At 29.5% G+C, this 17,811-nt stretch overlaps 1 protein-coding gene across 1 annotated transcript in view; it reads left to right on the top strand.

The window, feature by feature from the left end:
* LOC148237973 (uncharacterized) overlaps positions 1–15,152 on the top strand; it is a 123,405-nt gene extending 108,253 nt beyond the window's left edge. Inside the window, exons 13-16 of the mRNA XM_088181377.1 lie at positions 1,773–1,843; positions 5,457–5,757; positions 7,355–7,566; positions 14,325–15,152. Of these exons, the coding sequence (XP_088037503.1) occupies positions 1,773–1,843; positions 5,457–5,757; positions 7,355–7,566; positions 14,325–14,617 (877 nt within the window). The 3' untranslated portion in view covers positions 14,618–15,152. The remainder of the gene's footprint in view (positions 1–1,772; positions 1,844–5,456; positions 5,758–7,354; positions 7,567–14,324) is intronic.
* The last annotated feature ends 2,659 nt before the right edge of the window (positions 15,153–17,811 follow it).

The raw sequence follows: 17,811 nt of genomic DNA, 5'->3' as shown, positions 1-17,811 counted from the left end.
TTAACGCTTCGCAAATTTTAATTTAATTAAAATATATAAAAACAATTTAAAGTTTTATATATTTAATAGTTTGTTATAAATCTCTTTAATGATAATAATTTTAATTATTCACATCAATGCACGCAAAATCATTCAACTCTGTCGCCAAGCTAAAAAAAGTTAAAGTTCGCTTTACACTCTGCTTTGGTCGACGACCCACGATCAACTGTCCGGTGTGGCTCATATATGTTCCTTTCCCTGGCGCTTCAGAAACGTGCGATAAGACAATGATAACTGTATAGACCTTTTTAAAATTAATTGCATATTATAACATTATTTAATTATAACGTATAATAGATCAGATTTATAAATATATAACATATTGTATTACACAAAAAAACGCGATAGCGACTCTCTAAAGCACTTTATAGTCCACGGCTAAAAGCTCAATGAATTGTCGACACCGCCTCTTTGTAAAATTCTAAAAGTGCTTCATATAGACTATGCTAAGAATACAGATAATAGTATCCCAATTTAATAAAAAAAAAACACAAGGGTGAAAATACGGATAAACCCCTCTTGTAGAGATATCTCATAAATATTCTCTGAATTTTTTCTAACAAAGAATACTTCATTTAGCTGGAATTCTAGATAATGGATCTACATTCGATGAGGCTATAAACAAGCGTATTATACATAATGTGATTTTCCAAAAAAATGTTAGTGACATGCGCTCCGCATAACGAAACCGAGCATCTTTGACGTCTACATACATCCGAAAACGTCTATCCCTACTCAAAGTATGTCACTCTGAAATCACCGACATAAGTAGTTCTGCTTAAACACTTCCTTTCTTATTAAACAAGACACCGTATTTGGCAATACGAATTAGACATATTGTTTAGCAATGTGTAACTATTTTTAGGCAGATTTCTTAGGAAATATGTTTTCTTTTATGGTACAGAATGAATGTATGTTTTCCCCAAAGCCGAAACTTAGTAAGTATTGGCTGATAGTTAATATGGTATAAAAATTAAATCATTAGGTTTTTTATTTAATAAAAACTAGCTGAAAAACGCAACGTTACATGGCTTCAATAAAATTAGATTTTATATATCAGTACTTTTTTGTTATGTTGTCTAGGAAAAATAGTAATAATGGGTGTGACCACATTCACCCTTTGATATATAATAATGATATTTATTTCTATAATAATAAGTTATTCCGAGAAATGTAATTTATTAAAGTTAAAAGTCACGACGGTCAGTATGAAAGAAATGCGAAGAATGAAAACGCCTTTAGCAAAGTCAGTCAAAGTCATATTACAAAGCAAAATAATCTAAATTTTTTTTGAGGAACTCATTGGGTAATTATACTGTTTTCGAGCTTTCATCATCGTGTTAACACTAATTAATTTTTATTGTTTGGTTGCCACAATAGCTTATGCATATATCATACATTCTCAAATCAATTAATATTATTATATCTTTCATATGATACTCAACGATGTTTTTCAGCAGTTCATAAATATTAAGGATTAAATTAATACTTTATAATTTAAATTCTGTATCATGAATACATCATATTTTGCTATGGGTAATAAATATAGAAAACTTTCGGGTAATTTATTTTAATTTTATGCAAGTTGCGTTAATTTTTCATTGGATATGATACATGTTACATTATATATGATGATGCTAACCAATGTTTCTCAAACATTATTGTAGTTTTAAAATCATAAAAAATTGCTATATATAAAATGTTTTTGGTTCATGTTGCATTCTTTTTTACAGGTTATCGAACGCGTCTACTTCTACAGTCGAACCCTTAAAGACACCCCACACGAGACCCTCAGTCGCTGACAGTAAGTAAAACTCATCATTATAATATATAATACATATACAATACATGAATAATATATTAATTGTTATAATATTATTACGTCGATATTATTATAATAAGTCATTGGACCGGATGGATGAATTTATATTTAAATCAGTATTGTTTTACGAAAACCTCGAGCTTTCTCTCTGCCTTATTTATCCCTCCGTTTGACACGCATACGTCAAAATCCACCCTCGAGGGGTAGAGGTAAGAGTGTGTGTATATAAGGGTAGATAGGAGCAACACGTGTCAGGACACATGAGACTCCCAGCGCTCTAGATTATATAATGGCTCATATTTGAAAACATATAAAGGCGAACGTAACATTAAATTTTTCATAAGCACATATAATATTTCAGTTTACCGCCCAAATTACAATCCTAACAAAAGCGCTCCTTTCATTCCGAGCTCAACCCTCGGATACCCTTTGATATCATACGTGCTGCTGTCTCTATACAACTTTTCGTTTCGTGTGTATAAAACAATATATTGACAACGTGTGTGTTAAAGGTATTTTTTGCTTGTCACAAGGCAAAAATGTGTATATATATATACATACATTCATATGAATGTGCATTCTATAAAAAATCCTATAAAAAAAATACAAACTAATAACAAAAAAAATCATTCTACTCGGTTGGCAACACTGCCGTTTATGCTAAGTTCCGCGTGACGTAGCAGAGCAATCAAAAGTCTCAGTTGCAGCAATGTTTTGATTCGATACACATTTTCAATAAGTCACGGATTATTTTACTATACAATTTGGAATATTTTATCTTCCACCTTGCAAGAAAATTTAAATCGCTAGAATACTATAAAATTCGGAATATAAATCTATAACACTTACTCGGGAAGCAAAATAAAATTGACGAGAAAGTCCTCTACATATAGTCGAATTTTCCATAAAAAATACTAATTTTGGGTCTGAACTAAGATAGAAGGCAATGAACTATAGTTAAAGAAATCACACTTTTACACGCGTATTTTACTGTAAAAACATCAGTAACACATTCGTGTTGAGATTTTATGTTTTTCAAAATAAATACCTTCATATTTTTTGTGGTTATAATATACTTACCAAAATCAGCAGATTTGCTAACTTAACTAATTTTGGAACTTCAAACCGTTAAATTATCTTATTTTTCATCAATTTGCGAGCTAAACGTTTTATTATTGGATTCAAACACAGTTTGGTCAATTGACAAGAGAATAATCTTCTCGTCGACTGACCTGGAGTGTCAGCTGGTCCGGTCTTAGCTCATATAACTAACATATGCTACTTCTAATCCGACAAAAAAACACTTTCTTTTTAATTTCCATTTTCTTTACCAGTAGTATTTTGAAACAATTTTCCTGCTAAATATAATAGTGACATAAACTTAAAACCAAGCGCGTAGGATACGATACGTTTGCTTTCGCTCGCTCGCGTGCTAAGTGACGAGAGTGAGTGAGAAAAAGTGGGCGTGCGGATCGTATATAACGCACGACCTAATCTCTCACTCTCTCGTCACTTAACACGCGAGTGAGCGAAAGGGTATGTATCTCATAGTACGCGCCTGCTTTTATGCAGGCGCGTACTATGAGATACATACCCTTACCAACAATAACAAAAAATACAGTTGATTTCTACTATAAAAGTATTATAATCTTGAACTTTTTTATCAGCGAAAAGAACTTAATTAAACTTTTTCAACTTTAAACTTTATTAAATCTAAGTTTGAGTCACCTGACACTTGAACAACTATTTAATTAATAATAAAAAGTTTTTCGTTTCATTTGCTTAATTTATGTCTAGTAATATATATATTTTGTACAAAACATATATATTAAAAGCCGAAAGTGAACAAATTTAAAGGTACAAGGTAATGAACTCATTTTGAATAGATATAGATCACACTTTTGCACGCGTATTTTTACTGCAAAATACATAAGTAATTTTGCCATTTATCTTGAGAATTTATGATTTTCAAAATAAAGCATAAAATATATACCTTAATATTTTTTGTCGTTATAATATATAATTAGCAAAATCAGCAGATTTGATATGTGTTTCGAGATATATTTACAATAAATATCTTTCTAAATTTTAAAAAAATATTTGCTTTTCATTATTATTTTTTTTTCAATTATTTACTTACGGCTGCTTGTAATGCAAATAGTATTTTATTTTAAAAATATATATTAATAGTACAATGTACAAGAGAAGAAGCATATAGTGTATGTCTTAAAATCAGGGCTGTGGAGTCGTTGTATATAATCTAAAAATATTAAATTTATTTTATTTATTTATTTTCATGTAAATAACAACAAAGAAGAAAAATCAAAATTCTTAGGATTAGTGCCGCGCCATTGTATGTGTCTACGCGTGACCACGCCGTCCGGTGGCTAGTCAGCTGTTATTGGGTATTTGATAAAGTGCATAATAACTTTTGTTAACCTCATATTACCGACTTAAAACGCATGGCGCACGGCGACCAATTGAAAATATTGGTCGGAGTGAAAAGAGTTAAAAATAAGTTGGAGTCGGTCGATTTTTTATGGATCCGACTCCACAGCCATGCTTAAAACAGACTAGTTTTAATTTGATAAAAGCAACCCAAGAAATTATTGAGCTTACAAGCAGTGCCACAGTATATTCGTCATAGAAAATAATAAATTAAACAGACATGACGAGTTAACTCGTCATGGAATTTAAAAAATAATTTGCATGTGCCGGGACAAAGTATCACGCCCAACATTAATACATCTAAACACTCGTACTAATCTCACATTTTCAAGCCACCATGAGATCATCAAAGAATACGTCATGTGACGAGAAATTTCGTCTTACTTATACTTATTTTTATAGTCTCGTTATAATTAAATTCCCCAGTTAAAAGGCTAAGTAATATCAGATCACGAAAACTAAACGCTGATCACTAATTTATTGCATTTATTTTTATGGGTTTAACATAACTTTTCTTCATGCATGTCTGAAATTATTTTTTAAAGTATAATTACTGTAAAATTAAGACCATAAAAATAGATATATCTGATAAGAATCTTAGATATTTTTATATAAAAAAATGATTTATGTATGTATATATATATTCAATAAACCGTATCACCGATCTAAATACATATCAATAGTTCTCTGCCTATACGTAAGTTAGCATATATCGTTACATTTTAAGGTTTTCGAAAAACTATAACATAACATGCTACGTAATTAAAACGTATTTTTTTTAAATTAAAAGATAACTTATCTTTTTATTGTTTTTTATTGATGTTTTAGCGCTGATCTTTTGATCTTTGTATGTACATAAATATTTATGATATATGTATAAATAATCGTTTTTTTTAATAAACTAATCACACGTTTGTTAGCTAATCTTGCATACTAATGCGTTTAGTTGCTATTGCTTAAAATCATCACATGTAACTGGCTCAATTTTAAATACTTTAAATGCTAAGCTAATATAACTTAAAATATAAAAAAATAAACAAATATCTCATGTTCTTTGAATCTCTGACATCAAAATCATATGTTTATGTTCGGTTTTTGATTGTTATGTATCATAAAACGATTCGTTGATATTTTATTATCATTTCAGCTGAATACACGTTGCTAGGAAGCGAAGACGGGCGCCCCATAAGACTCATCCCTAACGTCATGGATGCATCCATCCAAGAAACGAGGCCATTCATCCTTACGATGAAGGGTGACTTGATATCGGAATCTACGGGCACGTCTATAGACAGCGATGCTTTTGGCAGCTCTTTGATGCTATCAGACACACAAAGCCAACCGATACTATCCCCAGAGAAGATTCTAGATCCTAAGGTGCTTAATAGCTACGCTCTTCAGATCGCCAGAGGTATGGAGCACCTGGAGAAAAAGGGCATCACTCACAGGTAATCGATCATTTATGGCGGCAAAACAGCAAAAAACTTTCTCGCGTATAGTGCGATGAAATAGTGAAACTTGTTTAACGGTTTGATAGCTTGATATTTTTACGTGACGGAACTATTTTATTATATGATCCCGTGGTTTTATAGATGCATCGTTAAGCTTTGAAGAGATAAAAAAAAACATACATGATTCACTATGTATGTTTGTATCGTTTTATTATTATGCTAGTAAATATCCGACAGACTGGTTTAATAGATTAAGACGCCATGGCAATGAAATTATAATATAAAATATAACCTCTTTCAAATAAACACTAAACGAAGAACATGTTAATTGTACTACTAGTCAAACTGTTTTTGTAGGAGAAGAAAATGTTATGTTTCATGAATATGAAATATTTTAAGATATAAATTTATTTACATTGAAACTCATCTTACTTAAAAATATTATGAGATCATTTAAAGTTATGTTATGCAAGCTCTTCATGCAAATGTATAAATATTTCGAAAATACCAAAACATCATTTTAATGAAAATTCACTATTAAATTTTAAACTCATATTTAAATTTTTTAATTTAACATGTTCTTTATTTGTTAATAAATTTACATACTTTTGATAATATTAAGTACCTAACCTAAGTTATTACCTTAATTTACAACATTTTCAGTTTCTTAAAATTATAAATTTAGCTTAGATGAGCGGTCAGCAACCTTTTAAGGGACTGGGTAAATAATTCATATTTTTCTTAATTTTATTCGGTTAGTGGGTAAAAGTATACATCAAAATGTAAATGCCACCACCTTCCCTACTTCAATAACGTTTTTGGTTATGGCACGAGCTAGCCTTTGACTCCCGTATTTTGCGGCTCGTGGCTCGTGGCTTAATGGGGCTGAAGAAAGAAGGAATCATGAGCTCGCTGCACTTTTGCGAAACACGTTAACGCGCCGGTGCTTTGCTTACATTAGAATTTGTCAGCTTTGTGAATCAGTATTTGTAATAACCTCCACAGTAAAGCAAATGTTTAAGGCTACAACAAAGATCATTCAGTTTATTATTTTTATCTATATGGAATTATAAAATATAAAGAACCTTTAACACGCTATTGATTTCCAAGGAGACCTGGTTCAGATATAGGGTTTTCCAGAGGGTGGCGATGAAAGTTATTGTCTTTAAAAAGCGGGCGTTAAGTCGGGAAGTTTTGAAAACTATGGCTAGAGAAGGTTAAATATTTAATTTGTATGATCATAAAACGGTACTCCCTCGCGACTGCCTCCCTATTTCCACCACACCACTTGTAGCTCAGGTAAGGACGATTATTTGTATGCGTGCATATATACATATGTATATATAATAATATAGATATACACACACTGAAAAAATAATTAAATGAGAGTACGATATCAAATATATTATTATATAATATTCTGACATGAATATGTTATTGATTTTGCTCGTATAAAAGGGCATTCGAGTGTAAGGATTTTGTTTGTTATGAACATAAAACCTTTTCAGTACGCTCGCTCGTCTTATTAAGGTACAATACGATTTTATAGAATTTATATTATTAATATTAATATATAAATATTTGTTGTTCACAGAGATTTGGCGGCTAGAAACGTACTAATAGACGCTAAAGGATCGTTGAAAGTGTCTGACCTGGGCCTGTCCAGAACCGGTATCTACGTAACTAATAATCAAGAAAAAGTACCATTAAGATGGGTGGCTATAGAATCCATAAGGTCCAGTTACTATTCTAATAAAAGTGACGTCTGGTCTTATGCGGTGGTACTGTGGGAAATTGGCAATCTAGGTGAGTAAGATTTGTTTTCTTAAATATAATGATTAGACATATGTACATATATAAGTACATAATATATGTCAAGGGTGGTGCGTGGGTTGTAACTTGACTGAGGGGAGGTGTGGGTTAAATATCATAGCACCTACAATTAACCTTTCCTTCTACAATCTTCTCTACAGAAATGCCAAACTTTTTGATGCATTTTACCCCTGGAAAATGTTTAAATAATGTTTGTACACAAAAGTAATGTAAATATAAATTGAACCATAAGAAAAAATTGTAAATAAAATTCCTAGTTCCTATTTCTCATTATTAATTTGATAAAACAGTAAGTTTGATGATCACAATCCACAGATATTTACCTGATTGATAAAATGTAACTGAATATTTATTCACTTAAGTCGTAAGAATATAATGAGAACAACATGTATTTAAATCACCAAATTTTTAAAACATATTCAGTGCTAAAATACTCCCTTAAAGCCTTGCTTGAAAATTTTTGCTAAAAATTTTGATAAGATAGATGAATAATTTATTTTTTGCAATTTTTTAGACGCAAAATATCCATCAAACAATTTTTATAGCATTTCTAATGAATTATAGAATAATTTTAATCTAACATTCTAAGCCGAAAATATTAAAGAATATCCAAGAAAACGTATCTATGATAGAAAATTATAGGCATGTGTCGATTTTTAAAGTATATGATTCATTAGTGTACTTCAAATCATTTCGCAGGAAAATAATTATTTAACAGCATCGTTTTTATGTATTGAGATCAGTAGCAACGAATCTGCTCTATTTTTCCAAAAACTCGATGTATAAAAACAGGAATACGTAATTTGTTTTAATTGTTGTTGTTGTTAATTTTAAAAAGGCTTTTAATTAAATTTGTCATTCTTAAATTAAAAAAAATATATTAAGGGTTTTCATATGTAATTATTATAGTTTTTTAATGAAACTTTCCAAATCATCGGCAATATGTTCAATATGCGCTAAACATGTCGTCTTAATGCATTGCCACATTCCTCAAGGTTCTTAACTCGGCCCATTAATGTTCATTCCGTTTAATATTAATATTATTACAGTCATTCATAATTCTGAATCTCACTTTTAGCCGACGACCTTAAAATATTTAAAGCAGATAAAATTAGTCCGTGTAAAATTATATTTTCAATTGCATTTCAGTAAAATTATATATAAAATACATTTTCACTAGTAGATATACTTTTACTAGTAAAAATATAATTTATATTACAAGTGTAATTGAAATGTCCATTTGCGTGCTATTTTTGTCAAATCCCGTAATATAAAATATATATTTACAATATACAGTGTATGTTCAGTGATGGCATTTAAGTAAAGTCATATCATATACATTTTTACTACTAAAAATATAATTTATCTGACAGATTCTAGTGAAATTATATGCATACATAACATACGTAAAACGTGTAAAAAGTTGTGAGCGCCATTTGTTAAATTATGTACGGCAACATCAAATTTTATTTAAAAAAAATAGTTGTAGGTCGACAAATCACATGTTAAGGCCAAAATGTTCCAAACACACGTGTATCGGATCAACCGCGCGCAATTTCATTGATATTACCCAGTAAAATTTTAAGTCAATTCTTTGATACATTTTGACTGGTCTAATCAGTGAAATTATATTTATACTAGTTAAAATAAAACTACAGTTGCGAAACTTCCATTTGCTGTTCAAACACAAATCTAACCTTAAAAATATTAACTAAACCCAACTTGACCTTATGAACGATCTAAGACTAACTATACTGTTTCAACTTTCATTAGGTTAATTCGTTAAAATTCGGTTTGAGTTTGAACAGCAGCATATAATATATTAATATTTAACTAGTAAATATTAACTTCACTGAATTTTACATACATACAATATAACACGTGACGGTGATTACTGAACTCTTAATTAAAACATTTTCACAGAGGTAAAATAAAATAAATTATATTATTGTCAAATATATACTATTAAAAAAAATACATTACACATACATAATAATTTGAAATTGATTATAAAGATGTCACCATTTCCTGACGTATTCTAAATGTAAAATTACCTGACTCAGTTGGTACTGTATTATCCCATTGTAACACATTGGGCTTACTTTTCTCAAGTTACAAAGGATTTTAAAAAAACCATTGCTATCGCTTAACAAGGTCGCTCGCCCACGCCATGGTATAAAAGCGAAATATATTAATAACTTTACGTAAATTCCAAAAATAATAATAAAAAAGATTAAGTATAATAAAGCACCAAGCAATGACAGTGAAATTATTGAGCACGTTTTTTAACCTTAAAATTTAAAGAAAATATTACTCCTATGTATATTATGTTATTATATTCACAAGGTCATTTACGTCGGTTGCCATAGAAAAGCTTTTTGGATTCGGAAATCGGATTAATTCGCACCACTTAATTGTATTAACCTTTTAATTAGACCATTTTAGCAAGTATCTATTCGATGGCATTAAAATCATTACTGTACTTTTAACAAAATAAAAAATAACTTAAATTATATATCAAATTGTATGATTATCATATTTTATATGATGTAGATATTTAAAAATAATGGATGATTCAACGCCTTTTATAATAAAGAATTTTGTATTTAAGCACATCGGATTTTGTAAATAATGTCTTTATAATATATTTCAAGAACGGATGATCTTAATCTATTTGTATTTTCGACTACAGAACGTGTAACAATAAATAATAATAATAAAAGTCATAAGTCGCACGAAACTCTTTGAGGATCGCCTTTATTTCACCTACAAAAAATAAATGAAATTTAAATAAGCAATACATAAAATAATTGTTCCACAAAATGAATTGTTTGTGCATTACTGTTAGAGGTTAGGTGCGAATGAGCGAGCAATTGTCAGAATATTTATTATTATGAATAATTCTGCAACGAATCCATTTCCAAAGAAAATATCTTAAGATTTACATTACATAAATGCACAAACAATTCGTTTAATGCTAAAAAAGTATTTATTTAAATGCGCGTATCTGTTAAAATAATTTCTTGTTAAATCGCACCCATAATAAATTTGTGAAAGAAGTGAATATTATCCATTGCTTTCAGAAAGTAAATAACAAACATGTTTGCAAGCTAGCATCTAATGGTAAAATTAATTATAAAGGATCAAGACACATGAGCAATATAAAAATCAACATAAACATAAATCAAAAAAATAAATATTAGAATTAATATTACATGTATTTTGCTTGTCAAAGACGATATGTACAAAAATAAGTCTGTCATTAATTATCTGAAGAAATTTTGTACAAGTTTTTTTACGAATTCATATCAAATAGTTTATGTAATTCTGTAAATGAATAATCTTTTATATACCTCAAAAGAGATTAAAAATATACTTAAGTTTAAATATATTTTAGGTTTTACTTTGAGTGTAGATTTGTGTAATAACATATCAAGTTATTTATTTAAATCGAAATCGCTTATTGACACAAATGGCCTTTATTATAGTTTATGTAAAGCACGATTTAATGCCTGAGCTTTCTCTGACTGATTAATTTATTTTTAAGCGAATTCACTCATTAAAAACAAATTATTTATTTATATTTATGGAAATGATAGGTTTACTTTTGATTTTATCCGCATAACGGAAAACTTTAAAACACGGTTAACAAATCGAAAAAAAAATCGCGGACATATCCATTATGGTTCTAAATTAGAATGAAGTCAGATTAATATTAACACACATAGAAACATGGTAATTTAGCATAACTTGCTTTCTGCGTCAAAAAGTAAAATATTAGCAATAAATTTTCTGCACGATGTGAAATCAAAAATGAGATTCGGGTCATGTTTTTGTTTAAAGCATCCCTATAAATAAACGTAATCCTGATTTATTACATCATATAATATACGACCTTGTATCAAAAGAAAATAAAAAGCGCTCAATGAATGAAATCCTACAATTGATTTGTATAAAAGACAGTATTGTTTTTTTGGTCGTTTTTAAAAGAATCGTTATTATATTATTGCTTTCTTATTTTTATATTTAGTTATTATATAAAATGTATTGTAATTATATTAAGTAAATCTATAATACAATATCTGTCGGTTCCTCACTGTCGTAAGATACCGCAGCTAGTGAGTGTGCGATTACCGAACGCCCAACTTTTATAGTTTAAAATACTATTTTTAATTCGTCAGGAGCAGTTAGTTTTTTCCTTTTCCCATCTCTAATTACAGCAAGTATTTTTATGTTGTTGTTATATGTTTATAATACCTAATTCAAACTTAAAAACAGAGCCTTAAAAAATAATGTAACGGGGGAAAAGTATTACCAGCTATCTTGCTTTGACCTTATTTATTTGAAAGTGATATTTAAAGGGACGATGTACGGTACGCTTAACAATACTTACCTTTAAATTCTATAAAAGGTTAGTCACCCTCTTTATTCCAAAAGTCACAATGATTTTTTTTGATAATTTCGCGACATGATAATCTCTCCACTGCTACAATATTTGGAAATAAAATGAGTTAGAACATGACAGTTTAACTGTAAACTTTTTAAGTGTGATGTTTTTTCGTCTTTATACCAAACTGACAAGCGCCTCTTAAACAACTTGTTAATTAACTCTGTCGAGTGTTTTTAAATGTAAATTGGCAAAAAAAATATTATTTGCGTTCGATATCATTATGTTTTCAAGATTGAAATGAAATAGTTTGTAGCTACAAAACCGCACTCTTTCACCTTGCAAATTTTGATTCAAACCCACATCATAGAAAAACACAAACAATCTATTGAATTACGCCGCTGGTTTTAATTTCGGAGATTCGTTTAATCGAATGTGATATCTTGTGTGTAAGGTAAGTAAGGCAGATTATTTTTTCGCACATCTGTTTGTGAAATATGATAGAGTTGTGGTGGTTAGTTTTGTTTACAGCTAACATTCTAGAGGTGAAATCTCTGTGGTTTATTTTGCGAAACAGCACGTGTAAATCTGTTTATATATAATACTGTTTATATATGTATACTACTTGACATGTTATTAACGGCAAAATTCACTCTTATGTTGTGTTCACAGTAAGAAGAGAGTCAACGTGGTTCATAGCATTAAATTACCATGAAACATCCATCAAACCACTATATAATAAGCATTTCTTCTGACGACATTCAGATTCTGAAAAAATTAACTAATTGTAGTATATCTTGTTATTATATATTCCAACAATGTTTAATTAGTACTTCATGAAAGTATAATTTATATTACCTATCAATATATCATTAAATGCCTTTATACTTAAAGCACATACGGATATATGCATGTACTACATACATACATACATATAGTCGCTGCACAGATTTTTCAAGATTTTTATATGAAATTGAATGTGTTGCCCCAATCAATAAGTCTTAATTTCCTTGCTATAAGTTTCTCATTCAAGAACACTGTTTTGATTCGAATTACTTATAGTATTTTTTTACATTTTACTACATTCAATGTTAAAAGTCAGTGGGTTAATAAACGTTAAATAATCCATTTTGGCCAAATATTTGCTCTAGTGAAATGTTTGATTATTGAAAATTATGGTACAACCCTCATCATGAATCTGAACTTTTGAAAGTCAATATCAAAAAGATAACGCATAACTGTTCTTTTATATACTTGCCAATTTCTTCTTCCAAACAAATATACAGACTAATAAGCAAAATTTGCTTATATATAATATGTACATACTTAACTTACTTATGTAATCATGTGTAGCAGAAAACTATATTTGCAACTATTTATCATATATTCAGGAATTAAATTGTTGATGTTGATTTTTAACCTTAAAACTTTTACTTCGAACCAATTAATGCATATTCATCTAGATACAAAAAATAAATAGGAATGCCTTCTTAAGTATGTCAGTAAATTTGTCACACGCTAATTAGATAAAAAAAAATAACACGACCTTAGCTGCCATATAGCGGGTCCGTGAAATATGTTCTTCTTCGCATCAATGTTTACCGAACGACACCGGTTTAGTCACTTTCTTTTCTCGTCACCTGTAATTTGTTAACTGCTCACAAAACAAACCGAAACGGTGCACAACACATCAAAGTTTCAATTGTAAATATGCGCTAGCATAGTTATTCGATACACCCACTCTTGCGTGGATGTGAAATTTGCAAGATTTTTCTCTCTACACCTACAAAATTATTCTTAATACAACCGTTAATCATAATCTGTATTGTTCTGCTAACATTAGCATACATGGATTTGATTGGTTATAAATGAAACACTACAATTTACTTTTAGTTTTAATCAATCAAATGAAAAAATATGTCATTTCACTAACACCGTCCATTAATTGTGACGTTGGGAATAAATGTGCAAATAATTTACTAAATACCTATACAAATATATTTTAGTTAAGTGATATCAAGTAAAAATAAATCGGTCATTATTTTATGCTGCTTGATTGTTTCCAAGATGCTTGTATTCTATGATACATCCATCCTTAGCAATGATATAACTGGAACTATTAGCTGTTGATATAAAAATAATCATAATAATTATCAGAATAGACGTTTAGCTTTTGTAACAGAATAGCTTCTAGATAAAAATTGCTCGGTGCTACGCATTTTTCATTGAATAAACATTAAAATGCACTGCACACATAACCGAGTAAATCCCATAAGCATTATCTCGCATTTAATTTGTTCACGTTTGTTATTCAATTATTGATCTATTTAATTTTATATTTCAGGTGCCTTTCCCTATCCAAATCTGGAAAACTATCAGATATTACCATATCTATCTGAAGGCAAAAGACTGGACAAACCCACTATAGTGTCTAAGGAGCTCTACGCGACTATGATTAGGTGTTGGACTGAAAAACCTGAACATCGGCCGAGCTTTGCAGAACTGGTGAAGCTTCTTCAAGTCGACGAGTCGAAGAACAAGTGCTACATCGATATATCCACGATACAATCGCCTGTTTCTTTCCCACCTATGGAAACGGACAAGTACATCAAAACATTAACATACGTCAAGAATTAAAAATAAAAGCAACTTAGTCAATTGTATATTTTATAACAATTTAAAAAAGCGTGAAAGTACCGTTGTGCCAACGAATTAATATAATGAACTCTTTGATATTGTAATGTGATACAAACGTATAAGTGTAAAGAACGTTTTATAATGTAATATAAACTTTTTTATATGTTTTGTGTGTACGTGTCCAAAGACTGAATCATAATTTATAAAAAAAAATCTGCCTAAACACTGAAAGGACTGAATATAATTATATTGTTAAAAGTGAACTATCAACGCAAAACGACGTTCAACTTTCAAGTGCTCAATTATTTTTTATGTTGTATCAAAACTGATCGTTATCGTACTATTATTTTATTGCTTAAAACCCTGCATAGTTTATAAATGAGACTGTATATTGTTTAACACATAACTTATAATGTAAAGTATAAATCTTAGATAGGCGAATTACATTCTTGGAATTCAATTAAAGCGAAACGTTTTAAATTATCAAAATATACCAATGTTAAATAGTGAAATTTAGAATATATAAAATCAACAATTCAAGTCGATTGCCATTAATTCGGTGATTAAATCTCATTTGTGAAATATTTTTATATATTAATATATATTAAGAAAAATATATAATACACTTTGATGTGTTTTGATAATACAATTGTTTATAACAGTTTTAAAACTATATTTATTTATTATATAATACATACATAGTATTTCATATACACTATATTAAAACATATTACTATCGATATATTTATAAATATGCACTTGTATAACAATTTATATATTCCGTGATTAATTAAGTGTTGTCTATAACAAATTATATAATATAATATATTCGAAAGGTGGGTCACGTAGATTGCTACATATAAAAAATTGAATATCTCTATCTTGAGCACCAAAATGCCTGGGCCAGAGTCAATTAGGGGTCGAATTTTATCAGATTGCAATGGTCAGAGCTTTTTTATACTTATATATTTATACATATACTCTGCATTGTTTTTCAAGATAGTGTTATGTATTTCGTAAATCGTATAATTAGGCCTGATTCAAACTAACCTAATTAGGAAATTGTTTATTTATTTTGTATTATTATTTACTTTATATACTATATTTAGTAAATCTCTTATCTTTATTGATTTTTTAAACTGCCTTAATTACATACAGAACCAGTTGGCATATATGATAATATTAATATTTCCTGTTAGCAAATCGATGGGCCTGTAACGCTTTAAACAAGCTGTTGGCGTTTTTATCTCTTATTTTTACAATAGAGTGTTTCATCTATGAACCATGATGCATCTCAAAGTTTTTTAATGAAATCTTAGGAATATTTTGATGTTAGAATTTCTTCTGTGCCATATATTTAAATTGCATAAAATCATATATTTTTTTTAATGGTTTTTACGTTACAGTTTAATTAAAAATGTCTTGATATCCTTAACCGAAAAAGTAGTATATTTAGCAAGTAGCATTCCATAATGTACGCAGAGGTAAACCAATTTGCTGTGATACAATTAGTAAGACGAAATAAAAATGATTTAAACAGTCAAAGTGATTCGCTGGTCCTTCAGTCCGATAAGACAAAAATCATAAGTCAAGAAAAAACCCCGAATTATTTTAAAATGAAGAAGCTAAACACTATTTTACCTCTAAATTTGTGCATGCAGAAGAAAAACAGGTTATAAGAATTACATCGTATTGGAAAAAATCAAATTATTTTTTCCATTTTTAAAATAATACATATTTGTTTCACTACCGATACTAAAATGTGCTGTTTTTCGTGAAAGCAACGTGCTACGTCAATATCAAGTAGAACCCTTGAGATGCAAAGCAACTGCTTGACTGGACCAAATCGTATAGTCGATGTGATAGCGGCATCTTTTCTGGACTTAGTCGATTTGGCGTGAGCTCTGCGTGGAGACGAGCTCGATCTGAACTTTAATATATTCTAAGTCAAATTCTGAATGGAAGTGCTGTAGTTTGGCATATTAAGGATTTTTAATAACTCCAACGTTTCTTATTGTCCGTGATTATTTGACAATGCATATAATTTGGGATGGAACTAGAATCTTTGTTTATGTATAAAACAGATCTTATTACAATTTTTGCTCATATGGAGCAGGTGGATTTTGTTCACGATTGTGTTAAACTAAAAACACGTGTACGCATTACCTATTCAGTGGCGATATTCTTGGCTGGTGGTTTTTTTGTACGATCGAACGGTTTTAGGTGCACATTTTTACGTAAATGCATTATTATTGCACTTTCCTTTTGTATGCCAAAGACTACTTTGATTCATATTAAATTCGAAAGACACACATCCATTAGTTTTATAACCCTTTTAACCGGTCTTGCGCAGATCCCAATTAGCGAATCCAATTGGAGTTGTAAATTAAGATCCTGGGAATATAAAAAACTGTTCAATAATACATATTTTTGTATACATACATTTGTATCTGTTTACTACATAGTATATACTATTGCATTTATAAAATGGGTAAAAATGAAATATATTGTGAGTGAACCTTTATTTTTATTAAATGGATAGTACATACAATAAATATAAAATTGCAGAACTTAATGTGAATGTTGAACAATTGAGCTCTCGTTTTTCTATTTAATATTTTCCGTGAGCATCCGGCGATCCCGCACGTGACATGTGCAGGTATATCAAACGTTTAAAATTCGTTCATAGAACAAATCTATTGTTCTTGGCAACGAATGTTTTCTAATTCTGAGATTAGATTCCTTAGTCCCGACAGTATATCTAAAATTTTCTAGCAGCGCAGCATTTTAACATCATTTACTTTTAAGAAAATAAAAAAGTCAAATGCTTTATATGCTTCAAGTCGTTCATACGGGACAGTTTTACTTGATGTGTTACATCATTTTCCAAGTTTTTCATATATCGACAAGATTTATAGAGACGAATTTTAGTTCTTCTTTGAATATTCGGATGCTTTTTAGAATAACTTGTTGGCGAAACTCTCAAATTTTCAGTTCATAACCCATAAATTATAACCTTTTTCCCGAATCTCGGATCCTTTTTGGTGCAAAGTTGTTTCTACGTTCATTTTGTTGTGGTTCTAGCAGCAAATAGTATAAGTGTATATGCATCGTTAGCACCAAAAAGTATTCACATTCCAAGAAAAAAGATCCCCGATCCGACCATTAATTATTAGTAAATAACCGAGATATTT

The sequence above is a fragment of the Plectrocnemia conspersa genome, unplaced genomic scaffold (assembly GCF_051122295.1).
Source record: "Plectrocnemia conspersa isolate PC_06_02 unplaced genomic scaffold, ASM5112229v1 ptg000002l, whole genome shotgun sequence".
Classification (NCBI taxonomy): Eukaryota; Metazoa; Arthropoda; class Insecta; order Trichoptera; family Polycentropodidae; genus Plectrocnemia; species Plectrocnemia conspersa.
The sequence above is the reverse complement of the archived record's forward strand: the minus strand, read 5'-3'. Positions and strand labels throughout refer to the sequence as shown.